The sequence below is a fragment of the Osmerus eperlanus genome, chromosome 23 (genome assembly GCF_963692335.1).
Source record: "Osmerus eperlanus chromosome 23, fOsmEpe2.1, whole genome shotgun sequence".
Classification (NCBI taxonomy): domain Eukaryota; kingdom Metazoa; phylum Chordata; class Actinopteri; order Osmeriformes; family Osmeridae; genus Osmerus; species Osmerus eperlanus.
The window spans coordinates 1,800,867-1,828,635 of NC_085040.1; the positions used below are offsets into that span (position 1 = coordinate 1,800,867).

At 48.4% G+C, this 27,769-nt stretch overlaps 3 protein-coding genes across 4 annotated transcripts; 1 reads left to right on the forward strand and 2 right to left on the reverse strand.

The window, feature by feature from the left end:
- The first annotated feature begins 464 nt into the window (after positions 1 to 464).
- rin1b (Ras and Rab interactor 1b) lies at positions 465 to 10,263 on the forward strand. Its single transcript, XM_062449961.1, is given in 15 exon segments — positions 465 to 611; positions 813 to 927; positions 1,108 to 1,180; positions 1,584 to 1,669; positions 1,956 to 2,146; positions 2,337 to 2,433; positions 2,436 to 2,617; positions 2,825 to 3,049; positions 3,051 to 3,398; positions 3,400 to 3,436; positions 4,726 to 4,889; positions 5,063 to 5,204; positions 5,415 to 5,546; positions 5,763 to 5,932; positions 7,789 to 10,263. Coding segments are annotated over 15 exon segments (2,433 nt in total). The 3' UTR covers positions 8,113 to 10,263.
- Positions 10,264 to 10,585: 322 nt separating this feature from the next.
- On the reverse strand, positions 10,586 to 15,287 carry zgc:101810 (uncharacterized protein LOC493612 homolog). The gene is made up of 9 exons (XM_062449413.1): positions 15,052 to 15,287; positions 13,997 to 14,107; positions 13,643 to 13,801; positions 13,171 to 13,300; positions 12,348 to 12,484; positions 12,009 to 12,158; positions 11,543 to 11,688; positions 11,028 to 11,160; positions 10,586 to 10,766 (listed from the first exon to the last, which is right to left on the reverse strand). Exons 1-9 carry the CDS (start codon positions 15,097 to 15,099, stop codon positions 10,596 to 10,598), a joined length of 1,185 nt encoding a protein of 394 aa, XP_062305397.1. The 5' UTR covers positions 15,100 to 15,287; the 3' UTR covers positions 10,586 to 10,595.
- Positions 15,288 to 17,078: 1,791 nt separating this feature from the next.
- Positions 17,079 to 20,013, reverse strand: six7 (SIX homeobox 7). Of its 2 annotated transcripts, none has more exons than XM_062449425.1 (3): positions 19,256 to 20,013; positions 17,929 to 18,092; positions 17,079 to 17,544 (listed from the first exon to the last, which is right to left on the reverse strand). In XM_062449425.1, exons 1-3 carry the CDS (start codon positions 19,661 to 19,663, stop codon positions 17,328 to 17,330), a joined length of 789 nt encoding a protein of 262 aa, XP_062305409.1. In that variant the 5' UTR covers positions 19,664 to 20,013; the 3' UTR covers positions 17,079 to 17,327. The 2 variants fall into 2 exon arrangements, with proteins under 2 accessions (XP_062305409.1, XP_062305407.1); XM_062449423.1 differs by having other exon boundaries at positions 17,929 to 18,110.
- Between the last annotated feature and the right edge of the window lie 7,756 nt (positions 20,014 to 27,769).

Below are 27,769 nucleotides of genomic sequence, written 5' to 3' on the forward strand. Positions count from 1 at the left end.
GAGAGAGAGAGAAATACAGAGAGAGAGGGAGAGAGAGAGAGAGAGAGAGAGAGGGAGAGAGAGAGGGAGACAGAGAGAGGGAGAGAGAGAGAGGGAGACAGAGAGAGGGAGAGAGAGACAGACATAGAAACAGAGAGTAAGTGTGTGTTTCTTGTCTGTGTATATGTAATGTAGCACATAGTGACCATTGTCTGTGCGTGTGTGTGTGTGTCTGTGTGTGTGAGTGTGCATGTGTGTGTGTGCGTGTCTGTGTGTGTATGTGTGTGTGCGTGCATGTGTGTGTGTGCGTGTCTGTGTGTGTATGTGTGTGTGCGTGTGCATGTGTGTGTGTGCGTGTGTGTGTATGTGTGTGTGCGTGTGGATGTGTGTGTGTGCGTGTCTGTGTGTGTATGTGTGTGTGCGTGCATGTGTGTGTGTACGTGTCTGTGTGTGTATGTGTGTGTGCGTGCATGTGTGTGTTGTAGATGCAGGAGGAGCCAGGCTGTCTCCCACAAGACTCCCAACGGAGTTTCAGTGTGTTGGACCGCCTCCTCATCACACATCCTGTCTGGCTACAGCTGTCAATCAACTCTGACTCCGCCCTCTACATCCTGCTGAGAGAGCCAGTCGGGGTGAGGCCCAATCACATCGGTCCACCACTGAAACGCACCTATGAAATCAATCAATGAAAACCTTTTCAAAACATGTATTGTCCGAAAATCACGTGAAGCGCGATGTCAAAAAGTGACAAATCGAAACATTTTATGAAGAAAGAAACGTATGTAAAATATAAACACTTCCGTGTTTTTGTTTGTTGCTCTCCGCTGCTCTAGACGTTTCTGGTCCGTAAATGTAACTCCACCCAGAGGAAGGTGCTGTGTGTGAGGGTGTCAGCAGACAGAGCCCCCTTCGCTGTCAAGGAGTGTTACATCTGTGAAGAAGACTCTAGTGAGTGTCAAACACACACACACACACACACACACGTATACACACATACAGTACACAGGTGCACAAGAAGCCACTAAAGTGCTAAACGTGCTAAAGTGTAAACTAGTTCCACTTGTTCTTGTGTCAGCTATTGTCGATTGTCTGCTTGAACCGCCAATCATTTTTCTGTCCAATCACTAGCCTTTGCTCTGGAGTGTTCCGGCCTCAGTTTTCCAGACCTGTGCCGATTGGTTGCTTTCTACTGCATCAGCAGGTACATCACCCTGTCCTTTACCTCCTTTCCAAAGCCAGTTCATTGAAACCTCAATAACTAATTACATCTTATTGTCTACCTGTGGATTTTCATTCTGAAATGTGAAAATGTTCTCGATCCATCTTCTCTATCTATTTCGATCTCTTTCTTCTCCTCTTTTTCTCGTTTACTTTTCTCCCTCTTTTCTATCTCTATTTTCTCTCTTTCTGACACCCTCGTCCCCTCTCTTTCTCTCTGTCTCCCTCTTCATCCCCCCTTTCCATCTTTCTCTCTCTCTCCCCCCCCCCCTCTCTCTCTCTCTCTCTCTCTCTCTCTCTCTCTCTCTCTCTCTCTCTCTCTCTCTCTCTCTCTCTCTCTCTCTCGCTCTCTCTCTCTCCCCCTCTCTCTCTCTCTCTCTCTCCAGAGATGTCCTGCCCTTTCCTCTGCAGCTCCCAGAAGCCATTGCCCAGGCCACCTCCAAGCTGGAGGCCATCTCCCACATGGGGCTGGGTAGGGAAACAGAGACACGACTTCTCACCCCCCACCAGTGCTCACACACACACACACACAAACACACACATACACCAAAACCCACACACTCACACACACACACACACACACACGCACGCACACCAACACACACTCACACAAACACCACACACACACACCCACACAAACACCACAAACACACACACACACACACACACAAACACCACACACACAAACACAGACACACACACACACACACACTCACACACACATAAACACGCCCTGACCCGTACACCTGTCCATGCAGAGTTCTGGAGCAGTCCATCAGACCTCCAGAACGGGCCCGGGGATCTTCTGGCTCCCCCCAGCACCTGGACCAGCATGAGCACCAGGACCAGCCAGGATCAGATCGGACCTCCCCAGGACCTGTGTGCGATGGCGGCCCGCGGCAGACTGGGGGCGCTGTGCTTCATCAACCCACTCTTCCTGCAGCTGGAGGTAGAGGCACTCTTAAAGGGACATTGCGCTCAAATCTCTCATTCCAAAACCTTCAACCACACACACAGCCTAACCCCCAGATGACATAGATAACATCCTACGACAAAGCTCTCTCTTAACAATGATAAAATCTGACATCTCTAACTCTACCCCCACCACCCCCAAACCCTAACCCGTCCGTATACACCAGCTGACACAGCAGGCCGCCCAGGGAGTATCTAACAAGCGCCACCGGTTCAAACGCAGCATGAGGGTGCGTGTGTCTACAGAGAGCTCTCTGAACCTGTCCGGGGGCCCCCGGCCCTGCTCCCCTCCCCCCCCGGAGCCGTGTGGGGGGGCGGAGAGGCTGCTGCCCAGCCCCAGCCCCAGAGGAAGGTCCACGCCGGGGCAGGGCTGCTGAAGAGGACCCCGGCCCTCGCCCCCAACCTCCGTGGAAGAGGAGGAGTGTGGGCGCCTCGTCCGCCGCCCCCGGTGAGAGCGATCATCACTCGCTTCCTCTCTCTCTTTCCTTTTTCCGTTCTTCCTCTTTCCCCCCCCCCCCCCCCCCCGACGCACACGGTTCTCTCCGTCACCTTCTCAACCTTGTGTTATTGTTTCTCTTTCTCTCTTTGCTTACTCTCTCTTGCCTTCTCATGAACTCATTTACCCCTCCGTGCCCCCCTCCCCCCCCCCACCCAGTCTATACCAGACCTCCAGGAGGAGACCCCCCAGCCGCTGGAGGACGAACCCAGCATCGAGATGGCCTGCCTGGCCTTGGAGGGCCGCCCGGCCCCCTCCCTGGCGGACCTGGACAGCAGCAGCTCCTTCAGCAGCCTGGAGGACGAGTCGAAACCGGACGAGTCGGAGCCGGACGAGGAGGAGCCGGACGACAGGCCCCTCACCAGGACCAACTCCAAGCAGCGCCCCCCCGCTGGTCCGCTCGCACGGCCACGGCGGCCTGCACCGGATGAGCGCCGCCTTCGTGTGTTTCTTCGCCCCGGAGAAGCGGCTCGCCCGGTTGGTCGAGGAGCTGTCGCGCGACAGGCGCTCGGCGTTCGGCGCCATGGTCCTGGACTTCCTCCAGAGGCAGAGGGAGGAGCTTAAGCCTCTGCTGTCGTCGTACCCCACCTCCATGTCCTCCTTCTCCTTCTCTGCCTCCACCTGCTCTTCCTCGTCCTCGTCTCACCCCCTGACCTCCGTGGGCCTGCTCCAGGGGGTGAGGCGCTTCCTGTCCCAGGCCAAGACCTTCCTGCTGGACAGTGGCGAGCTGGAGCCCCCCTATCGACACCCTGGTGCCTGAGAACGAGAAAGGTAGGGTGGTTCCAGATGTGTCAGGGGGACCTGGGGACTAATGACACACATCGTCTGTGGGGCACTTTGTTTCCGATTGAATCGACTTTGAATCGTTTAGGCGATTGCTGTTCAACACACATTGTGTTCACCACACAAGGCCTAGCTGCACATTGAAGTCTATTCAATAATGCATGACCGGGACATAATTATTATTGGATACTATTAGCAAACATGTCAATCAGATTAGTCTGTGGCTTGGCGGGGTATTGGAGAGAGAGGGGAGAGAAAAGAGAGAGAGAGAGAGAGAGAGAGAGAGAGAGAGAGAGAGAGAGAGAGAGAGAGAGAGAGAGAGAGAGAGAGAGAGAAAGAAAGAGAGAAGGAGGGGGGCCAGGCATTTGATGAGAGGTAGACTAAAAGTGTCAGTGAGAAGGCAGCACACGTGTGTATGAATTTGTGTGTGTGTGTGTGTGTGCGTGTGTATGATGCATTTTTTCCTGGTATTACTAACACTTTTGGAGAGCGTTAGAGGGAGGGAGCGTGAGGGAGTGTGTGAGAGAGAGAGATGGATTGAGAGAGAGAGAGTGGAGGGGAGAGAGAAAGAGAGAAAGAGAGAGAGGGAGCGAGGGGAGAGTCCGTAGGTCCGTAGGTCTGACTGCTTGCTGATTTATCCTCTATTGCGTCGGTGGAGGCATTAGCATTTTTGTTTCTCCCCATCGTTCATCATAAAAGATATCACAGTCCCACGCTCACTTGAAGAGCAGCACGATTCTGTTAGACCCATACAGGAGGGAGGGAGGTGGGGAGGGAGGTGGGGAGGGAGGGAGGTGGGGAAAGAGATTGAGGGAGAGAGCCACTGAGAACGGAACGAGGAGAAGGAGAGAGGAAGAGAAGGATGTTTAAAAAAAGAGAAGAGAATAGATTGAGCGGAGGGAGGGATGGAGAGAGGGAGGGAAATTGTGAGCATAGAAGGGAGGGAGGGTGGTAATGATACTGTGTAGAGATGGAGGCTAACTGTAGGAACACATCCCAGAGAGGACACGCGGGGCTTCCTCCTAGTGGGGAAACACTGGTCTGTACTAGCACAGTCAGTCCACACAGTGTGGCTCTGTGAACGTGTGTGTTCAGAAGGTGTGGGGGAATGTGTGCGCACCGTAACAATACTGCTTCGAGAGATGTGTGTATGAGTTTAAAAAGTCTCACTTTCCAGTTACTTTCCAGTTTCCTGTTACTCTCTCGATCCCTCCCTCTCACACCCCCACTCCTCCTCTCCTCCCTTCTCCCGCCTCCCCCCCCATTCCCCCCCCCAGACCTGGCCCTGGAGAAGGCCATGTTTGGCTGTGTGCTGAAGCCCCTGAAGGCTCAGCTCTCCAGGGGCCTGACGCTCCTCCACCGCCTGGACGGCTCCACCCAGAAGCTGACAGACACCCTCCACCGCGACCAGGAGGGGGCGCTGGAGCGCCTGGGCGTGCAGGTGGGCGGGGGGGGGGTGGGCGGGGGGGAGCGCGTGTGTGTGTGTCTGTGTCTAGTCCCCATGATCTTCAAGATCCACGGACTCCACATCCCTGAGTCCATGTCCCCCAACCCTAACACTCATTCCACAGCCGTGTGAGGACCAATGAGAGAGCCGGTGTGTGCTGTGTGCAGGTGGGGGTCCCGGACGCCCGTGGCGTGGAGCGGGTGCGTCAGAAGCTGGCCCTCATGCAGAGGACACACTCCCCCATAGACAAGGTGCTTCTGCTGCTGCAGGTCTGCAAGTGTGTCCACCAAGCCATGGGGTCCTTACACGGTGAGAGGGGGTGGCCACCTCGGTGCCTGATCCAAAAATCCCATCAAAGTATTGATCGAAAGTGTTATCATCTATAATAGTAGATAACTATCATGTGTATTCATTTGTTGCTTAGCTGAGTCTTTTTAATCAATCTGAATCTTGTTTTTCTAACAAAACAGCATGGAACCAGTAACTGAGCACATGCTATTGTTGTGCACTTCCTCTCAGGACAGGAAGTGAGTCCTGAGGACTTCCTGCCGGCCCTATCCTACCTGTTAGTGCAGTGCAACAGGCCCCAGCTGTTGCTGGAGGTGGAGTACATGATGGAGCTGCTGGAGCCTTCCTGGCTCACTGGAGAAGGCAGGAGACACCTCCATACTACATACTGCCATGCTACTATACTAACTACGATACTAACTAATACTTTTAACTGTGATTATTGCACCAGTGTATATCTTTTATTTGTGTTGTGGTTTAGACAGCTAAAAATAAGGTGATTATAGAAATAAATCACACACCTTCACACACACACACACAGCCAGCCAGGTGGTCTCATGTGTTGGTCATCTCCTCCAGGTGGTTACTACCTGACCAGCGTGTACGCCAGCCTCTGTCTGATCCAGAGCCCGGAGCTGGAGGAGCTGCCCCCAGGCTTCCTGCCCCAGGAAGCCCAGGACCAGCTGAGGGCGTGGGGCTACAGACGCAGCCGAGAGGCCCAGAGCCAGCATCGCAGGCTGCAGAGCCAGGTCAGACCGCCATCACACCCAGGGAGAGGGGAGGAGTTTTTCAGATTTTTGTTTTGTTTTATTGCGTGAGGCGGTGCGCTATTTTTAGTTTGAAACCCAGATGTTTCCCAACCCAGCATCCAAGTGTTCAGTTCTTGTGTTCGAGGTCCAGGTCAAAAAAAGAAATAGACCCTGCATTGTTCTCAACACCTCCACCACCACCCACACACCAACACTAAATCACACCCCCTCCTCGACCAATCGGGCGCTTCGTTCCTCTCGCTCAACCTCCCCTCCCTCCTCCATCTCAACCCCCTCCCGGATTCAAAATGGCACAACCTGCTTGTCACAGCCGCGGTTAGCTTAGCGACCCGAGCACTCGTCACGTGGGGCAGTTGTCTCCCTTCAAATAGCAGATCTAACTCACCCTGCCGCTAGATATCCACTGATACTGGCTGAGATCAGTCAGCTAAGTGCTATGAGGGAGTGGGCGTTCAGATAACATGAAATTTATTGAGCAGCAACCCACTGAAACAGGCAAACACAATATGCACGCGGACAGCGAGGAGCACAGTGACTCTGTAAGTTTGCGGCTTTTATATTTTTTATATATATTTATATATATATATATGAACCTGTTGATGGCGGACTGCTTTTTGGGGGGGGCGATTATATCTGTGAGAAGGTGTGTTTGTGAGAGAGCGAGAGAGAGAGAGAGAGAGAGAGAGAGAGAGAGAGAGAGAGAGAGAGAGAGAGAGAGAGAGAGAGAGAGAGAGAGAGAGAGAGAGAGAGAAAGAGAGAGTGAGAGAGAGAGAGAGAGAGAGAGAGAGAAAGAGGGAGAAAAAGAGAGAGAGAAAGAGAGAGAAAGAGGGAGAAAAAGAGAGAGGGAGATGGAAAGTGGATTTCTGTATGTACATGTATTTTTGGGTGTGTGTCTGTGCATGCACTAGAAGTGTGTCTTAGTAGAAGTGTCTGTGTAACAAGTGTTTGAGGATGATTAGAGAAAGGTAATAGGTGGCTGTGTGTCTCTGTGTGTGTGTGTGTGTGTGTGTGTGTGTGTGTGTGTGTGTGTGTGTGTGTGTGTGTGTGTGTGTGTTGGGGGTGCAAGTGTGTGTGAATGAGTGAGTGTTATGAAGGCAGTTTGTAGGTGGTTCTGCAATTATGTAATACAGTTCTGTACTGTACTGAATCTGGGCAGACTTGGTGTGGAGACATTATTATCTTGCTTGTTGGCATCTGTTGATGAGAAAGACAGTCTATCCAGACATTTTGCTTGATGGAGAAATAATATGTTGTTGAAGCATTGTGATAATTGTGGTTTTATAAAGAGGGCTTTTAAGTTTAGGATGATGAGGCTTTGACATTTAGTCAGTTAGCTGAAAGCACTAACCTCATGCTGTTTCATGTTCTCAAGCTGTCTGATTTGTCATCTCTTTATGGAGGTGTTTTCTAGTTCTTTATTTAAAGGTTGAGTACGTAACCGCGTTACAGGATTGAAACTTTGTCTTTGTATTTGTGTTTGGCCATCTGTGCCTCATCTCTTTCGGTCTGCCTCCCTCCCTCCCTCTGTGTGCGTTCACGTGCCTGGTGCGCTCACATGTCGGCCTGTCTGCCTCCCTACCTTCCTGTCTCATCCTCGCTCTCTATCTGTCCCTCCCTCGAATCCTCCTTTGCCCATCCCTCCATCCCTCCCTCTGTCCTTCCGTCCTTCTGTACCTCCCTCCCTACCCCCATCTCTCCCTTCCTCCCTCCATCCGTCCCTCTGTCATCCTATCCCTCCCTCCATCATCCCTCCAATCCTCCGTTCCTCCCTCTGTCACACGCACCGTCCATCCCTCCACCCCCCCCCCCCCCCGCCCTTCCTCCCGCGTCTCCAGAGGTGCGTTCGGGTGCTGTTCCAAGACGGCGAGCGCAGCGCCGTGCGGACTCTCCAGTGGCGCGCGGGCGAGAGCCGCGAGGTCCTGGCCCAGCTCTGCGCCGCCACCTTCGGGGTCTCCGACCCCCAGCACTACACCCTGTACTGGCGCAGCGGCGGGGAGATGCGCGCCCTGCCCACCCAGGCCCAGCCCCAAGACCTGGCCAGCCACAGCGAGGGGGGGCCCTCACTCTCCTACCTGAGGACGGACCACGACTTCAGCAAGATGCGTCGGCTTACCCGGGGTGGAGCCGTGGACCTGGGGGAGTCGGTGTGCGAGGAGTGAGGGGGAGGGAGGAGGGAGGGAGGGAGGGAGGGAGGGAGGAGAGGTGTCGAGTTTCTCTCCCTTCTTGCTTTCTCTCTCTCTGTCTCTCTCTCTCTCTCTGGCTGTCTTTCTCTGGCCACGTCCTGATAAAGCTGTTTTTTTGTCTCGTTTGTAGCCCCTGGAGATGTTGTCAAACCTGCAGCCCCTTTGATAAAACCTCGGGTGCATCTCAAACAGTGCACTATGCCTCCTTATCGTACCCCTCTATGCTGGCTATGGGCAAAAGCAAGCTTTTCTACATAAGGGACTATCGTGTAAAAGGCAGTGCGCCTAGCCACATTGTCAGCGGTGGTCTAATATAGTGTTTAGGGGCTATGATGGTATGTGGTGCACTTCCTGAGAGTTAGGCTGCCGTTTGGGCCTTCAAGTCTCTAGAGACGGATGTGTGGTTGATTGTTTTCTCCTCGCATCGCCCCATGTGTGTAAAATGTTAGCTCCGGGTTAAGAGTCTGCTGTCAAGGGCTCAGGGGGGTCTAAATATGACGTCTTTGGGATGTACAGCATGACTACTTTAGGACTAGAGGTCGAGAAATTATAACGGTATTTTAGGCCGACCGGGTGATGACCAAACCTCAATACCAAAGTGATGTCACAGGCCAGAGGCGTAGGATTGTGTGTGAAACTTAGTGGACAATCTTTGTGTTGAAGATGGACTTGGGGAAAGGACAAGATAGACGTGCAGAGGGTTAACACACACACTGTTCTCCGGACGCCATTTTGTGATGCTGTGGATGTTGCTCTGCCATGTTATGGGAATGACGCTTAACATGACAGGTTTGGGTTTTAATCTTCACTTTTTCTTTTGGTAAATAAAGGCCTGGTATGTGGCTTTACTAGAGTTTTCTTGTCGTAAGATTTTTCGCCAGCAGAATGTCACTTTAGATACATTTGTCATATAAAAAAACACAATTTTCTTTGTTTTTTCTCTTAATATTTTTAAAGCAATGAGGTTACTTAACCATTCCATGATGAGGACAGCGGGGGGGCTTACATTTACATTTAGTCATTTAGCAGACACTCTTATCCAGAGCGACTTACAGTAAGTACAGGGACATTTCCCCTGAGGCAAGTAGGATGAAGTGCCTTGCCCAAGGACACAACCTCATTGTGACCGGCAACCTTCTGATTACTAGCCCGATTCCCTAACCGCTCAGCCAGCTGACTCCCTAGAGGAAGACAATCTGAACATTGCCAATAAACCTGGACCATGTCTTATCTCTTGGTGATTGGTTGAATGTAAAGTCAATCACCTATTGGTTGGTGACTCCTGCTGCAACTATACTATAGGTGACATCCAACTGACAATTAATTGTTCAATGACTGTTCAATTAACCTTTAATGTTACTATCAATAACAACCTACTATGTACTACGATTGTTCAAATGTGGGAAACACATAATATTGAATATGGATGAGACATTTGAACAAAAGTAAGTATTTTATTGGAAAGAGGTGATTATTTTGGACAAGGATCATATGGCATATTTTGAAAATTACTGCATGCTAAAATGTTTCATATTGTGCAAAGGTTCTGAGAATGTGGTGTGTGTGATGCTGCATGTGTTCCGTGTGCTAAATAAGGCAACTTTAAGGAATTCCCTATTTCTTTTTGAATGTAAAACACATTGCTGTATTTTGTCAAGTAATTCAAAATCGCAATAAAATTGCAGTGTATGTTCCCAACGGTGATATCCTGTGTCCGTTTACTGTGCTACTCTGGTGTTTCTGTAGACTGGTGCATGTTGGGTAGGGCCCTAGAGGGCAGCAATGTGCCTATTTTAAGGAGAGTTATCATGTCTTAATCCTAGTTCATCCTGTTTCTTGGTTCGTTTTAGGCAACACAGTCATGAAACAGATTGAACTGTCTGTTTTTTTATTTGACGTAAATCATAAATTCCCACATTCGTACTGATTCAGTTTAGCTTTGTTCTCTATCACAATAAAGCTATTAACTCAAGTCAATCCACTTGGCATTACATATTTTTTCCATATACTTCAGACAATGGCGGGTCTGAGTAATAATCAAGTTGTTGAAATGTTTAATAAAAACAACTGCCCACCTGCATTAGTCTCAAGATAAACAATGGGACATTTTGAGAGCTGACATTTTGATGGTTGATAGAAAAACAATCATCGAATCAAGAATAATCCTTTCTTGTAATGGCGCCAACAAAGTGCACATTCTTGCCAAGGCGTGTTCCTATTTACGTCCCAGGATTAAAAACATTAATAAACGATCTTGGAAGATTCTGTAATGTCTTGTCTCAAGCATTACATCACAGTACCCCTCACCACCCCTCTCACCCCTACCCACTATCCTCCCATCACTCTCTCTTACCCCTATCCTCTTTCACCCCTCATCTCCCTCTCTCACCTCTACCCTCTATCCTCCCATCTCTCTCTCCGTCCTCTATCTCTATCCCCCCCCCCCCATCTACCTCTGTCTACTTCACACCTACCCCGAGCTTGGCCAGAACGCCCACCCCTTTCTCCTCGTACTCAGCCCTGCTGAGCCAGAAGGACTCCTTGTCCTTCATGATGTTGGCCAGCACCGCCCCGCCCATGAAAACCATGTGCTTACGACGAGGGGGGTCCTCGATACGGATCTTGAATTTCTGCAGGAGGGAGGGAGGGAGGGAGGGAAGGTAAAAAAGAGAGAGAAGGGAGGGAGATGTAGGGCTTAATCTGCTCAACTTTCTATAATGCGACACTATGTTTCTGCTGCTGAATATCAGCGGTATGTGTGCACGTGTGTGTGCGTGCACGTGTGTGTGTGTGTGTGCGTGCACATGTGTGTGTGTATGTGTGTGTGTGTGTGCACGTGTGTGTGTGTGCACGTGTGTGTGCGTGCACGTGTGTGTGTGTGTGGGACCTACAGAGAGCTTCTCGGTGTCCCCCTTCAACACTGTCTCCAGGTACAGCTGCTTGATCTCTCTCTCCAGTCTGGAGGGCAGTCCAGGGTACATGGTGGTTCCTCCTGACAGCACGATGTGCTTGTAGAAATCAGCCCTGCACCCAGAGCCAGCGTTAGGACGTGTCCACCCTTCAGCAGCCTCACAGGCCCTCGTATCAAACACTGCCGCTAATGTGAACAGTTAGACTGGAACATTTAAAGGACAGTTTCAGAAAATTCGCTACTTGAGAGTACGCAGCTTTTCGGTCACCATCAATTCAAAACGTGTTTTGACCGACGTATCATTTCTTACTTTAGACAGACAGATCTAGATAGATTGCAGTATTATTATCAAAACTTTCATTTAAAGCTTCATTTAAAAATGTCATTAATTAAAAAATATTCTTTGAAAACAAAACGTGATATCGCTGTGTAGCACGCCATGTTCTCTTGAGTCGACCAGTCAAAAGGTGGAAGCGAGAGAGCGTGACCTCTGACCTGAGGTCGATGTCTGCGGCCTGGATGGTGTTGAAGAGTAGCTCAGCCACGCCTGCCCCCTCCACGTTGATGAGGTGGGGCTGGAAGAGGGCCTCAGGAGCCCCGAACCTCTCTCCCCCCACCATCACCATACGGCCGTCAGGGAGCTGGGGTGGGCAACATTGGTTAGTTAAACACAACAATGTAGCTAAATATTATTTATTTTTTAAATTACATTATGAACACTGTTATTCTTTATCATTATTATTTAATAACTTTTTAACTTGCTAACTTTTTGTGTTCGCTTTGTCGTGTTAACTTTGGCGTTTGCCATGTTGCTGCGTTAGCACTTTTTCGTCATCAAAAACTCGCTAGGCGCCAGTCTGTCGCTAGTCGCCAGTCTGTCGCTAGTCGCCAGTCTGTCGCTAGTCGCCAGTCTGTCGCTAGGCGCCAGTCTGTCGCTAATCACCAGTCTGGTTGTGGTTACCGTGTAGGACTCCACCAGCACGGTGGTCTCCAGGGCCAGCTTCTGCTCCTGCTCGATGTTGTAGCCCACGTAGCACAGCTCCTCCTTCAGCATGCGCACCGTCTCAAAGTCCGCCGAGTGGTTGAAGGCGTAGCCTCGCAGCAGCAGGAGCTGAGGGGGTTGGAGGGAGAGAGGGATGGATGAAGGGATAGACGGATGGATGGATGAAGGGATGGATAAATGGATGGATGGATGATGAATAAATGAATATCCCCTCTGGAAACAGACTTTATAATTGAATATCATTTTGACCAAATGTGTTTCCAGACCAAACAAGGTGGCGACGGGGTGGGGGCGCACCTTGATGAGGTAGCGCGTGATGTCACGTCCTGCGATGTCCAGCCTGCGTGTGAGGTGGGGCAGGGAGAAGCCCTCGTACACGGGGCAGATGTGTGTCACCCCGTCCCCCGAGTCGACCACCACACCAGTCAGCAAGCCTGGAGACCAGACACCAGCCACTCATATTCATATCAGCCTCACCCCTCCTTCTCCGCCCCCTCACCCCTCCACCCTCTTTCTCCAACCCCTCCACCCCCTCAACCCTCCTTCTCCACCCCCTCACCCCTCTTTCTCCACCCCCTCACCCCTCCACCCCCTAACCCCTCACCCCTCCACCCCCTCACCCATCCTTCTCCGCCCCCTCACCCCTCCACCCCCTCACCCCTCTTTCTCCACCCCCTCACCCCTCCACCCCCTCACCCCTCTTTCTCCACCCCCTCACCCCTTCTTCTCCTCCCCCTCACCCCTCTTTCTCCACCCCCTCACCCCTCCACCCCTTCACCCCTCCTTCTCCACCCCTCCTCCCCCTCACCCCTCCTTCTCCGCCCCTCCTCCCCCTCACCCCTCCATCTCCACCCCTCCACCCCCTCACCCCTCTTTCTCCACCCCTCCTCACCCCTCCTCCCCCTCACCCCTCTTTCTCCACCCCCTCACCCCTTCTTCTCCTCCCCCTCACCCCTCTTTCTCCACCCCCTCACCCCTCCACCCCTTCACCCCTCCTTCTCCACCCCTCCTCCCCCTCACCCCTCCTTCTCCGCCCCTCCTCCCCCTCACCCCTCCATCTCCACCCCTCCACCCCCTCACCCCTCTTTCTCCACCCCTCCTCACCCCTCCTCCCCCTCACCTTGGGCGTAGAGTGTCAGCACGGCCTGGATGGCCACGTAGATGCCGTGGAACTTGTACTGCTCGAACATGACCTCCGTGATCTTCTCCCGGTTCTTGGTGGGGTTCATAGGGGGCTCAGTGAGGAGGATCTTGAAGTCGGGGCGATGGAGGGGTTGGGGGGTTATGGGGTCGGGTTGATGGGATGGTGTACAGGTGGTTCAGAGGTTAGGGGTGAGGTGGCAGGTCAGGTCAAGAGGGGGCATCAGTACACATGGATGATTTAGCATCACAGTATTGTAGTAATGAGTACAGTACAGTGAGATGTTTTCAAGGTAATAACAATTAACCGTAAAACAAAAGCTTGACAAACGTGACAAAAAAAGGACTTATGGAAAATGGAAAAATATGTTTCAGCACTGACAACATCACAGCATGGCTCCGAAGGGCGCGGACACTGCGTGGCTCCCTGTCCCTGGCGAGGCCTAGCCTACCTTGCAGTCGGGGGGGTCGAGGTTGAGGCGGTCGGGGCCGAAGGTGTAGTCCCACAGGTGGATCATGTCCTCCCAGCTGCGCACCATGCCGTTGTCCATGGGGTAGGACACGTCCAGCATGTGGCGACACTCACTGGCCTCGTCGCCCACCATCAGGTCCTGGGGTCAGGGGTCAGAGGTCAATGGAGGGTGTTTTTTGGGAGGGGGGGGGGTGTCATCCAGGAAGGGTACCTTGTTTTTTAGTCCTCCAAACCCTCTTTCGCCCAACATTAGGTCTTGAGGTTTGGAGGGGCAAGGGGGTTAGAGGTCAGGAGGGTGAGGTGGGGTCAACTCTCTGTCTGGGCGTGAGCTCACCTTGATCTCGATGTCGCCCACTTTGATGGAGGAGCGCAGCAGTGGCCGGCCCACCATGGCAGGGAAGATGTGCTCGGGGAAGTTGGAGCCAGCGAAGCCACACTTGACAAACTGAGAACCAATTGGAAACGAGACACACTGTGTTTGGTAATCAAGTTAGATTGCTCCTTTGCCGTGGCAGTTGTGGGGGGGGAAGGTTCTGTTTCTTGGTTCCTCTGTGTGTCTCTTGTTCTCTTTTTTGACGCGTCCGTGTAGACCCACACTGCAACATGTGATGTTACTTCTCCTACGTGATTTTTTGGGTTTCATTTGGAACTAACCAAGTAATGTGTTTTATTGGGTTACGTGTCTTGTTGTCTCTTAAACTGCTGGCCTGAGTCTTGAAATGTCTCAACTTGTCTAGCGTAGGCCTAATCCACATTCCATAGCCTGGAGGTGAGCTGGAGATCCCAAGAACTGGCCAGCAAGTTAAAAAAAGTTAGAAAGAGATACTATCTATCTGTGTATTAAAAAAAAACTTTGTATTTACAATTGACTTCAAAGCAACATTCACGTTAGAAATAAAACATGACATTTGAAGAACTGGAAGTTCAGCTCCTCTTCCTGGTTTCGTAACTCGACCAATGGCAGCTCATACCGGCACAGTACCACCATGTATGGTTTGAAATATGATAGGACGTGTCCAAACACATGTGTACTTTCTGCAGATACAGGCGCACCCACCGCTCGCTGCCTACCTGCCCTGGCTATTGTTACAATTGCTAAATGTACACTTACTAACATAGATTTAGTGTATAATAAACGTTTTATAATATAATAACACATATTTGTTTACAGCCGATACATGTTTGCACAACAAAAACAAGGACCTGCATACTGGACTTGCATCCATTGAGACGTCATAAAGAATACGTTCTAACAATAATAGGATACCCTTTAAATGATTCTGGGCACGTGACGCAGGCAACGCAATTTCACAGAACAAAGAAAAAAGAATAACTCTCATTCACTGTGTACAGAACTTTCACCTAAGTTTGAAAACAATCCTAACTTACCCCCGTCCCATTGTCACAGACAACTACTTTTCTTCCCTCGCTGTCCATGTTCCAGTGATGCTGGAGACCACCTCAACTCCCTCCACAGTCTGTCCGCCAGGTAGATTGTGCGGGAACAATTTATATTTGAGCTATATCTATTATTTCAAAACAATCATGTAAGTTATTGGGCTAGGATGCAAAGTTCTCTTCTCACTCTTTCTGGCCGTGGGGGTGGGGTTACAAGAGAGATAGGTGGGTGGTGGTTTGCTGGGGGTGGTGGTGGGGGAGGTTTTACAGGTATTCGTGCGAGTATATCTTCCGACTTTGAATATTGTATTGATCAAGGTTTAATGCGCTTTAGCAGTCTGGTTCTTTTGCTCTACTGGGCAAGGATTGATACTTCATTGGAAATGAGGAGATAAATCGGCGTCACGAGGCAAGGCTCCCCAAATGACCTCTCGTGCCAGCCATGAGCGACATTAGCCTGAGTCTTTTAAGCTGTTGACCTGGAATGAACGACTGGAGGAAGACCCTTCCTTGAGCAGCTAGGATAGGCTACATCATACAGTATATATAAAAATAAATGTTTTCTTTGTTCATGGAAATGGCACATTTATGCTACTACATTTAATGAAAACCATGTGGTATGGCAAGAGATCTTTAGGCTACAATAGCCTAAAATGATTTCCCCAAATGTATTGACTTCAGCCAATTCGGCCAGACTATACGTCTGTTAGCCTATTCCTGTCGTGCTTAAGGTCGATTTGGTACAGCTGGTGTCTGGCGTGTATATGAACATGTGTGCAAAACAATATAAGCTACTGACACAGCCCCATTTGAAAACAGATTGTGTATTTTATTCCAAATGCATACACCAGACAACATACGTCAATAATATCCTGTCGTGATATAGGCTATGATGGGTGTACGTGTGATCAAGAAAAACTGCGTCACTTGTTTTGACAGGCAGTTCACACACTGTGAAAGTCACACTGTCGCACTGACTGTATACTCATAGGCACATCAATGGAGTTATAGACCAAGTTGCGCAAATTACTTTTCTCACAGTTTTGTGTCATTTTTATGATTGTGTAATTATTCATATCACTTCGCCGTTTCACTTAAATGAGAAGTGGAGAATGTGCGGTAACTGGTGAGACAAATATGCCATAACCCAATAACCATGCCTAATACCCCAATAATTCAGACATGGGGAATTTGGGAAAATTAGGATTCAAAGAAAGCAGCATATTCCAGTTAAATACGTTGTTAATCGTTGCAGGCTCACGATTTAATGCAAGGAGGTGAAACAGAATTTAAGCAGCCTAATTTGTTCCAGTGTTGTTAAGTCAGTTAAGTTATAGCAATTTACGAAATAAACTGAATCTGAACCTCAGAATGTGGTTCAGATTAAGAGAGTTAATACTAAGAGAGTTTAGGTAGTGACAGCTGAAAGTCATAAGGCAGTGAAGTGTGTTTGAGCAAAAATCATGCCTGCAATCACAGTTTCTGCTTATTACAGTTCACCTACTGTAACACAAAGCCTACTGAAGGCAGTATTTTTTAAGAGACTGTTTCGGACGGTCTTTGATAACAAATTCCTTAGAATGATATATCTTAAAATGTAGACCTACTCAGACAAACTAGAGCCTACTCAAACTTACTATAGGCTACTCAAAATTATCTCGTGAGTTCTAACCATTAACGTATCAAAATGTAGAATAACATCAAACTTCAAGTTCAGGATGATCTAAGATCATGTATAAATCTATAAATACTTTGCCTGAGAATTTGTGAAACATTTTTATTGCCGCAAATTTGCCGGCAAAAAAAAATGGATGCTGATATTGTCGCAGACCATCTACCCGTGTGTAGATGTGTGAAAACCTTAGCAAACAAACAGTCTCTGCAACAGCACTGGCTGACGACCCGGCAGGTCCCCACGTGCCCCTTTTTGCATTTTTAAGTGCATGAGTGTGGAGGTTCAATCCCCATCCTTTAACCCCCTCCCCCCCTCCCCTCCCCACCCACCCCGATCCCTCCCAACATATCAACTGGTCCCAATCCAGCCTTCATACGAGGTCTGTTTGCATAATAATGGAAGGTAGCACTTGTGTCCCAAGCCACAGGGTTCCAAGTTCTGGAGTGTTCTAGAGTTTCTTGGTTCACATGATTCTGTAGTAGTCTATCAGGTGGGTCGGTGACTCCAAGGTGGCTTCTCTCTCCTCTACCTCTCTCCTTCCATCGGAATCTTCCCCCCCCCCCCCCCCCCCACAAGGGGCGGAAGGATTGGCTCACGACTCGAACTCGCTGTCGCTGCTGACGGAGATGTCCGGGGTGGAGGCGCCTGTGCCGCGGCGCTCCGTCCCCGTGCTGCAGTCGCTGGCCTCGGGGCTGCCGGGGTTGCGGGGGGAGGCGGGCAGCAGGTGGGGGTGGTGCCGGTGGTGCAGCTCCTGGACGGAGCCCTCGGGAGAGCTGCCGGCGGGGAGGTGGGAGGGGTCCTGCTGTAACCTGGGGGGAGGAGAGGGGGAGAGAAGGGAGGAATAAGATAGGGGGAGGGGGAGAGAAGGGAGGGATAGATAGAGAGAAGAGAGAGGGAGAGGGGGAGAGAAGGGAGAGGGATAGGGAGAGAGAAGGGAGGAATAAGATAGGGGGAGGGGGAGAGAAGGGAGAGGGATGGTTAATTTGAGGTCAAAGTTGAGGCCCTGTGTCCGTAGGTTTGAATCACGTGAAACTGGCTCTTCTCCGTGAAAATATCTATCTTTCATTGTAAAAACATCACACAGACGATAAACATGGAAATCTCTTCCGCGTACACTCTTTTTAAGCTTTTTTTTTCAACCTTTATTATTAGTAAAAGTCACTTTCCAAACATCACACCACACCTTGACGTACCTGTTCTTGGCTGAAGCAGCCCGGTCTCTCTGCCTGCGGTTCTTGAACCAGTTGCCCACCTGGGTGGGGGTGAGGCCGGTGGCCTGGGCCAGGTGCCTCTTCCTGGAAGGGTTAGGGTAAGGGTCCTGCAGGTACCACTCTCTCAGCAGACTCCGTGTTCTCTCCTGCGTAACGCAAACAAACTATGACACTTTAGACACCCGGAGCTTCTTTTAAGGTCACACGAAAGGGCCTACAGTAGTGGCGGACCCCTTATCAGTCCGTGACTTGTGAGTCACTGTCAGTTGTGTCCGGGTGGGTTTTGTTTCAAAACTGGTCTTTGGGGAACCGCCAGATCAGATAATGCTTAAAATAATCTTATTAAAGTTGGATTTATGAATGATTATGATCTTAATCTACAGTAGAAGGATGTATTCATAGGCTGATAATTGGCTTAGGAATCGGGATAAGGGGCTTAGTATTCGAGAAGCTCGGGACCTATGAAAATGCCTGCCATACCCGTCCTGGCCACAGGAGGAAGACAACCGTGTCATCTGTGAAAGCAGCTTGTCTCAAACCCACTAACCTTGTGTAAACCTGTACCTCTATCTTGTCGACAGGCTCATGGTATTATTTGGAATCTGTTTAGCCTGTGCTAATTTTGTTGTGTTATTAACACAGCTGTGTTTGTTTTTGTGCAGCCCTTTTACACCTAGCTCCTAACTACTGCTTTTCCGTGTCTGAATATACAGGATAAGCTTAGCTGACTGACTGACTGATTTGTTGTAAGGATGGCTTGATGCTTCTCTGACCTAATGAACAGTCAAAACAGGTTGAACACCTGAATAGACTGCACTTGGTTTATCCACAAATCTGACAGGGAGTTAATAAAGGAATTTATAATGAAGGCTACATCAAAGAGGGCATCTGAAATCAAGTGAGCTGTTAAATGTTCAAACCAAACCACAAGGAACCTGTTCCTTCCTTGTGTCTTGTATCATTATGACCTTGTAGTGTATGTACACCTCCGGGATGAGGTAAAAAATATGAAGTTGTTCATAGCATTATCATCTTAAGAGCTCAGGAACAGGTGTTCTCAATACACCACACACCTTGACTGGGCTCAATTACTGGAGACTAATGCTATTATTATATTTAGAGGCAAAATATTTAAATTAGCCAAGTCATTGTCTTGGCCAAATACAGATAGGGTTTGCCTGTTCAGATGGCAACTTTATGTAAACTTTCTGCATAGGCAAGGCTACATCATCTTTATTTATTTAATGTGCAGAAGCACTGCTATGAATACAAATTCGGCCATTCACAACCGGATTTTTGTCTGGCTCACCTTAAAACAGTGCGTCTTTTGTTCTCCGTCCCAAATAGTGCGGGGCAGGGGAAACTTCTTTCGGATACGGTACTTCTCCACCGGTCCCAGCGGCCGGCCCCGTAGTCGCTCAGCCTCTCGATAGTGCGCGTCCAGCCACAGGTCCTGAAGTTTTGCGTGAGACTCGCGCGTGAAACGGTGGCTCTGGAGGATCTGATACAGGGCCTCAAAGTTTCCTCCGTGGAATGCAACGAGCGCTCGGGCGCGCATTACGGACTCGTGACGGTTGAGAGCTTCTCCGGCCGAGCCGGGAACAGCGGCAGGCAGAGACCACAGGAACCGTCCTAGGCGTTCGATGTCTCCGGTTTCTTCCAAGTTCTCGCAAACGCGGGCTACCTGCTCCGGTGTGAACATTGGTAGGGGGAACATTTTTCCCGTCTGGTTGTCGCAATTCAGTCAGCGAATACAACGTTTTTTAATTGGCATACAGGCTGGAAAATATCGATTATGTTCGGCTACATAGACATGGCCATAGTGGTCATATATCGCGAGTTCTGCCCAAAACGCGCATAAAAGTTCCAAAAGCACACTGCATCCAGTCGGAGTTCTCTTGACAAACTTGTGTGCGAAATCAACACCAAGATCTCTGATAAATACCGACTAATTGGAGCGAGTTCCTTATGTAATATATGTCCTTCTCTGTCTGTCTTCTTTCTCGGTATTTGGGCTAAATGTGAGAGCAACGGAGCAGGTTCCCTGGGTCGCTGAGCTATTGGCTGGTAAAGGATAAACACCAGAAGTCAACCTGTATTTATAGCTAGATACAATTAGCATCTTTGTGCTTGTTTTGAGAGGGATTATACGCCTCGCTCATTAGCCACATAGCAGGGGGCAGTGTGTATAGAGGTGACTGGCTGATCAGCTTGTTTGGCTTAGCTCTGGGGAGTCATTCACTGGCAGTATGATTGCTAGGTAGCTGCACGGCTATTTAACCTATTTGGTCTGACCCGGGGAGAAATCAATTTTTTTTAAACGTTACCTAAGCATCACATATCCAAGTTTTTTTATTTTTTTTTATCAACCTACGTGAAACCCAGTCTTATCTAGTTGATAGCCTATCATGCAGATGCAGTGATTTTTAGGCTATTCATATTGTTGCTCGTATAGACATCTGGTCAATCAAATCACAAAATAAACAATATAAATTCGATGTGCTGCAAGGCGGACAACTCGGGTGCATTATGGGATTCCCTTGATCAGTCAATTAAGATGGCAGAGAGGCAGCTACTCAGCGTTCTGTTTTTAATGAGGATTTGCTTCTCGCTGTCAAGCGCCTCTGTGCTTAGGCCATAAACACCTGTATCACATGCGCGTCTTCGCTTGACCGCGCGGGACATTTCTAGACGCATGTCAGGTAAAGCGGCTAAGAATCTCTCTTCGATCCCCGACTAATACCATGGTAATTAAACAAGACACGGTTATACCATATCCTCCAGTTTGACCCCCTCCCCAGATCGTCATATGCGTCTCTGGGAATATGCACCGGGTTGTAACATTACATGACCCGTCTCGCAAATCCCTCTGATCTTGGAATTAAACAGTCATTTAAGGAAACACATTTCGTAATTATCCCTATTTATCATTGGCATATGTCTTCAAATACGGTACCATTTCAAATTGCCCTTTTAGGACATTCTCTAATACGAGGATTCATTAAGACACAGAATCATAAATATTACTGAATGACATCCTCGTCAGTTTAAGAATTATTTAGGAGTTTAGGCATATGTGAGATCTGTCAGTTGCACCTACCACACTTACGAAAAAGTTTGATAGTTCATGAAAATTGATAGTCTACCGCTGAAGTGCTTGAACATCTGTTGTTCTGATGACAAATGCAATTTATTTTCACAAGTCTGCATAAAGAAAGCTTTTTGTCTTAAAAAAATTAAATAATATGCCGTGGCTTAGTGAACCTAGAACCCCCCCCTGGGCGTAGCAGATTAGGAGTCCTGATGTGTGTGTGTGTCCACATAGGTATTTGTCAGGTCAAGAGTTACACAATATGTGTTTTAGGAAGTCAGTCTAGAAAACAGATGAGCTTCAAATGGTTTTGCCATGACATTTTAAATCCCTGAAAAAATTTACCTTACACAATTAAAAGATTGACTATAAAACTATCAACAATTATGTTTTTTTTCTCATTTTGCTTGCAGAACAATATTGAGTCTGTAGCCTGTAATACTGACACAAGTAAAGAAGTAAAGATTGAGATATTAGAGATAATCTTAAACCAGCAGCTTTTACAGACACTAAGGCTTAACTATAAACATTAGTGCCCCATTGCGTGCAGGTATAGTTAACAGTCAAGTCAGAATAAATACCAGATTAGAGAACTACTCATATTAAGCTTCCCTAATCGTGTGTAAAAATTAATTAATATTCTGTCATATATTAATTTGAGTATTTGTTTAGTTGTTAGACACGTTATACATGTTAAACACAATAGAAAGACATATTTACAGCACAAAAAAGGTATACACTTGGGTGTGTAATTGGATGTATTTACCTCAGCACTGTAATCAAATATTATATTTGTGCATGCAAACCCCCTAAGCAACTCTTTAAGAGTAATGTCAATGTTTGACTTTAAAGATTTTGTCCAGCATAACTTTAATTAAATATACTAATGATTGGGCAAATTAAGGCTAAAACTACCCTCCACATACAGCATACAAAGAGACAAGGAAGAATACATTTTAAAGCTAGACGGTGTGTGTGTGTGCTTGTCATCACTTGGTTTGCGTGTGGGGAGTGTGTCAGTGTAACAAATGCATTTGTGTGTGTGCATGCATGTCACTAATGTGTGACACGCATCTTAACAGCACTCACATGTTAGTTGGTGGGGGGTTAGGGGAGGGGAGTGCGGGGGGAGGAGGGGAAGGCAGCCGAGAGCAGATCATGTCCTCTCTAAGCTGATTCTCTCAGGTTTCAGACGTTTCCTGCCCCCCTAACTCTGGTGCCTCGGATCCATCATCATATATCCGAGTTGGGAAGACGAACAAATCCGTAGTGTTTGTTAAGACTCAGAGGCTGATCCATTGGGGAGTGCGACTCAAAGTTCTAGATCGGGTATGTGCGGGTGTGTGTGAGGACACCCTACAGGTCCTGGTGGAACGCTAGCGATCCCAGTAGAACCCCAGTAGAACCCCAGTGGAATCCCGGTAGAATCTAAGTAGAATCTGCTAGGCCACTGGTGCTGGTCAACTGATTTTCCATCATGTCCAACATGTCACCTAGCCTCCAGTTATACCCTCCCCAGGCCAGTAGCGGTCTTTAGCCACCTCCAAACCAACCACCAGTATCACCCCTGGAGACCATGTTGCTCTTACCCCTCTGCCCCCTCCTGCCCCTCCTGTACCCCCCTCCCCTTCAAACAGAGCCCCCCAAACCCTCAATCTGTTAACACTTTTGGAGCAGACTGGGGCCACAATCTGCTTAACCTCTCACAAGCCCCCTTAGCATGGGATGAATCATAAAATTAGGACGGGATGAAGAGATGACGATCTGCCTGTGTATGTGTGTGTGTGTGTGTGTGTGTGTGAGAGAGAGAGAGAGAGAGAGAGAGAGAGAGAGAGAGAGAGAGAGAGAGGAAGAGAAGAGAGAATGGGGGTATTAGTGTGTGTGTGTGTGACAGAGAGAGGAGAAAGAGCCGCCTTTTTAATTCTTTAATTCTTTAATTTTTTCTATTGATTTATTTCTCCCATTCTCTGAAATATTTTTTTTATACAGGGAGAGTTTTCACCAGTGTGTCTGTCAGGAGCAGGCTGGTACCAGCAGGGCTTCCCTCAGCAAATCTCACAGTTCCTTCATTGTATTCTTCAAGTAATTCAGCTAGCCTAACCGAAATTCGATCGTGTTTCGGATTTAATTATTTATTGTCTGTGGGCTATGACATTCTACAATTATTTTTTTTGTCTAGTAAGGTTTTTTTTTTTTTTTACAATTTTATTCATTTAACTATTTATGTATACATTTACAAGATGACAATTCATCCCATGTGTGAACAATATTCTGTCCTTCAACAATGAGAAGAGTTAACTGAAGTAGGGGATATTTTTCACATTATACTGTACAAGTATTGTAATGCTACGAGTCTACCACCTATGCTTACCTTCTCCTCCTACAACCTCCTCCTTCTCTTCCCACTTCCTCCTCCTTCCACCTCCTCAAACATTCTCTCACCTCCCTCTCCTTCTTCTCCTCCCCACCCCCTCCTCCCCCTCTTCCTCCTCCTCCCCACCCTCTCCTCCCTCTCCTTCTCCTCCTCCCCACCCCCTCCTCCCCCTCTTCCTCCTCCTCCCCACCCCCTCCTCCTCCCAACCCCCTCCTCCCCCTCTCCTTCTCCTCCTCCCCACCCCCTCCTCCCCCTCTCCATTCTCCTCCCCACCCCCTCCTCCCCATCTTCCTCCTCCTCCCACCTCCTCTTGAGGACCAAGGGCAGTGGAATTGAAACCCCACTTGGCATAATTAATTAGAGGCTTAAACAGAAGGCTCATGCTTAAAAATGAGCTGTTGATTTTGCCAAGAGGCAATGCAGGGGGTGTGTGTGTATGTGTGTGTGAGGGTGTGTGTGTGCATGTGTGTGTGTGTGTGTGGGGGGGGGAGTATTACCATTCTGTATAAATACACAGAAACACAATTAACAAGCAACTGGGAGGAGAACTAATTAGTATTATCTCCTTATCATCAACCAACCCCTATTGCCAAAGAAAATGAGGTCACAACACAAGCGCTGTCACATTTACACACACACACACACACACAATAACAAGCTCAGAAAAGCACACACACAACAAGCTCAGGAGAACACACACACAGAAAATACTAATTCCCTCGAGGCAAATGTTTAGGAGGGCTAATTACAAACTAATTTGCAACTCTATAGCACTATCCTCCCAGACAAGCCCCCCCCTCAACACACGCCCACACACACCCACGCACACAGTCACACACACACACGCACACCCACACACACACACCCACGCACACCCACGCACACCCACGCACACCCACGCACACCCACACACACACCCACGCACACAGTCACACACACGCACACCCACACACACACGCACACACCCACGCACACCCACACACACACACATGCACACACACACCCACGCACACACTCACACACGCACACCCACACACACACCCACACTCTGTGTTATCATAGGTCTACCTAACACCTCTTCCCTGAAGGCATGAACCAAACAAACAACAGTCACTTCCCCCTCATTGCAAGGAAAGAGGAGACAAATCTCTTATCTCTACGTAGACGATGAGTCAACACAGGTGACACCAATAAACCAGAAACAATTACTGATGTTGGATTTCCCAGATGGCATGGAAGACTTGTCCTAACCAAATGCACCTAAGATAAGAACCTGGATACTTGAGGAAAACGAATTTACTGATAATCCATGTGGATGTGTTGAAATAGACCTGTAAAGAGATATTTACTGTAAGGCACATTGAGACGTTTCTATAGAAAACGTGTTTTGCGTTACTGTCAACCCGAGTCCTTGGGTCACTGTAAAACACCCATGTCCCTTCGTGAGACGGTGGTTTTTGGTGGTGATGATTTTCACATGAGAAAAATGAAGCTGAGAGTATGTCTTCACTGCGTTTAACCTGTGCCATTGTGTTCAGTCCGTGCATGGTAACGCAAAAAAAGATCTGACTTCTCTGAAATACAGTTCTATTTCATTTGCCCTTACCTTTACTGTTTTCACATGCCATTATATAATTATTACAAAACAACAAAACTACCCATAACTCTACCACCTAACAGCACCCCTAATACCCCTGTCTGATCATTCTCATGAAACTCATCCGCATCAACTTACCTGCTCCTACCCTAGTACTACCCTGATTCAGACATCTAAAAATCCCTTTCACCACTGAAACGGAGGAAGGCTCTTACGACAGAAACCGGCGCCAGAGAACCCAAAAGTTGAGAACAGTTTAAAAAACAAGATGTTCTTTTCAACTTCAGTTAACACACAGGCCATCAAGTACCTTCGCAGTCTACACAGACACACACCTGCACCCTCACACAGACACACACACACCGTGTACAAATATACTCCCAGACAGTACAATGACACCTCAGTATCATCTTCTCTCAGAAGATCAGCTTAGCCAGCTCCCTTGCTCCGGTCAGCTCCCAGATAAGCCCTCGGAGGCTGTAAATAGATGTGCGATAGTCTTCTGCGGAGGCCTTGTTTGTTTGTTTGCCTCTTCTGCAGGCCTTGGCCCTTTTAGCAGTGATTAGCCTCTAGAAGGTAACCACACGGTGGTGGCTGACAACGTTGGCTGACATAACGTTGAATGTGAATAGCGATTGTGAGGGGCATCTGGCACACTTCACCCCTACCTTCACACCCTGCCCCTCCGCCCTGAATGTATAGAACATTGAACTGATGGTGTGAAAATATGTACAAAATGACTTTTGTATGACTGTTTTATACTGTAAAGTAGAAATTTGTTGTTTGCATGGTTTTTATTTTATTTTTAGGGTTTGGTAGTTCTTGGACCTATGGTTGAAAGAGCCTCCAATTATTTTTGGGACTTTGAACTTCAGACACAGGGGTTCACTGAATTGTGATTCATTCATGTCCTTATCTTCAATTCAACAGAATTCTAAACGGAAGTAGATGTATAAAAACCTTTCTCAAACAAACGCCCCTGCCTCCCAGCTATCCCATGATATAACAGGTGTCATTGGTGGATGGGGAGAGGCGTGGAGGGGGAGAGGCGTGGAGGGGGAGAGGCGTGGAGGGGGAGAAGCGTGGAGGGGGAGAGGTTAAGGAGGAGTGGTGGGACTGGGAGGAGGAGGGAGAGGATACGGTGTGACTGCTCCTGAAGCGGCCAGAGGAAGAGGGATTGATAGATAAGAGACAGACCAGACAGATAGTAGATAGATAAGACAGACAGACAGGTAGATAGATGGATGCTTTTCTCTGCGTGCATATCCACCTTGTATGTTTCTCAGCCGTACTCATTCTGGCTTAGCCACAGCACACACTGACCGTCCGGTGGCTAACCTTACACGTGACACACACCGATACACAGCGAGCAAACTGACTTCAAACCAGCATCTTACTCCTCCTTTAGAAATGTGTAGAATTGTCTACAGAATATCTGGGAAACCGTGAAAAAATATTCTACTGGGCCCTTTTTATAAACACGTAGTTTTCAGTCATGTAATCCCTGCAGGATTTGTGATTCATTCATGTCCTTATCTTCAATTCAACAGAATTCTAAACGGAAGTAGATGTATAAAAACCTTTCTCAAACAAACACCCCTGCCTCCCAGCTATCCCATGATATAACAGGTGCCATTGGAGTTGTTTAGGAATGCTAAAGGGCTTAAAGGTAGGATTTATTCTCACCTAATACTTTAATGCCCATTCATTCCTGCCTCTGTGACATAGCTCCCTCCCTGCTGATATTCTCCTCCTGGCCCCACCCCTCTGGCATACCCCAATGGGTATTGTCATCTGTCAATGTCAGACATTAATATGTGCTCCATACATGACACAAATGTAGCTTTGGGTGCACTTGATTTAGTTTACCCCTGGAACAATTAGCAAAAAAAAAAAAAAGCAACACCTCAGAAACTGTCAGGTGATCCTTGCAGACAGCTGGCAAACTCAGGAATGATTTTACTAATAAATAAAAATGTTTGCGAAAGTTGGTAATTACCCCTTTACAGCAATACCATAATGTTTAGATTATAGAATGTTTATGTACAGGTTTTCTTCTTTGGTGCATTCCATCAAAGCACAGAACTCTAATGACTGTTGTGTCCTGTTGTGTGTTTTGAAAACAGCAGCTTCGTTGTATCATGGTCCCCCTCATCTGCCCCTTCATCTGTTCCTAAACAAACAAAGGAGACTTAGCTCACTGTGGCTTGGTGTGTGTGTGATGTGTGTGAGTCTGTGTGTGTCTGTGTGTGTGTCTGTGTGCGTGTATGTCAAGCCCACAGCTGTACCCGTGTCTATGTTTGCCTGCCTTAGTGTGTCCCTGTGTTCTGTGTATGAGGTTCACCTGCGTCCTGTTGAATGTCTGTCAATGGTCTCGTTAGTGTTGTTGCTTTCAGCAACAACACTAACACTGCAGGTGGGGTGTGTGTGTGTGTGTGTGTGTGGAGGGCAGGTGGGGTGTCAGCAGGACAGGTTTAAAGCACAAGCAGCCAGAGCACCCTGGGCGCAGGGCTTACCGGCAGGGTGATATGTGTGCCAGGTCACGTCTTTCAGGGTTACCTGCTCCCAACGCTGCTCCTGGACACCTTCTAAGCCTTCCCCCGTTTAACTGCATCGTTCCCCTGCTCCGGGACCATGCAGGTGTGAGTTGAGCTGGTGGGCTGTTGTCATTGGACGTACCTGTAATGCTCTGACACTCCCCCCACTCATCTCTGACTTTCAAATCACCATGCCAACATGCACACACCAACTAACATATACA

Excerpts from the sequence above, each read along its gene's own strand:
- zgc:101810 (XM_062449413.1), bottom strand. The coding sequence starts at position 15,099 with ATGGACAGCGAGGGAAGAAAAGTAGTTGTCTGTGACAATGGGACGGGG. Across the intron at positions 11,161-11,542 it reads GCCGCAGACATCGACCTCAG|GGCTGATTTCTACAAGCACA; the intron begins GTCAGAGGTCAC and ends CTCTGGGTGCAG. Across the intron at positions 10,767-11,027 it reads GGGACACCGAGAAGCTCTCT|AAATTCAAGATCCGTATCGA; the intron begins GTAGGTCCCACA and ends TCCCTCCTGCAG.
- six7 (XM_062449423.1), bottom strand. The coding sequence starts at position 19,663 with ATGTTCCCCCTACCAATGTTCACACCGGAGCAGGTAGCCCGCGTTTGC. Across the intron at positions 18,111-19,255 it reads AAAAGACGCACTGTTTTAAG|TTTGTTTGCGTTACGCAGGA; the intron begins GTGAGCCAGACA and ends AAAGTGTCATAG. Across the intron at positions 17,545-17,928 it reads GCTGCTTCAGCCAAGAACAG|GTTACAGCAGGACCCCTCCC; the intron begins GTACGTCAAGGT and ends TCCTCCCCCCAG.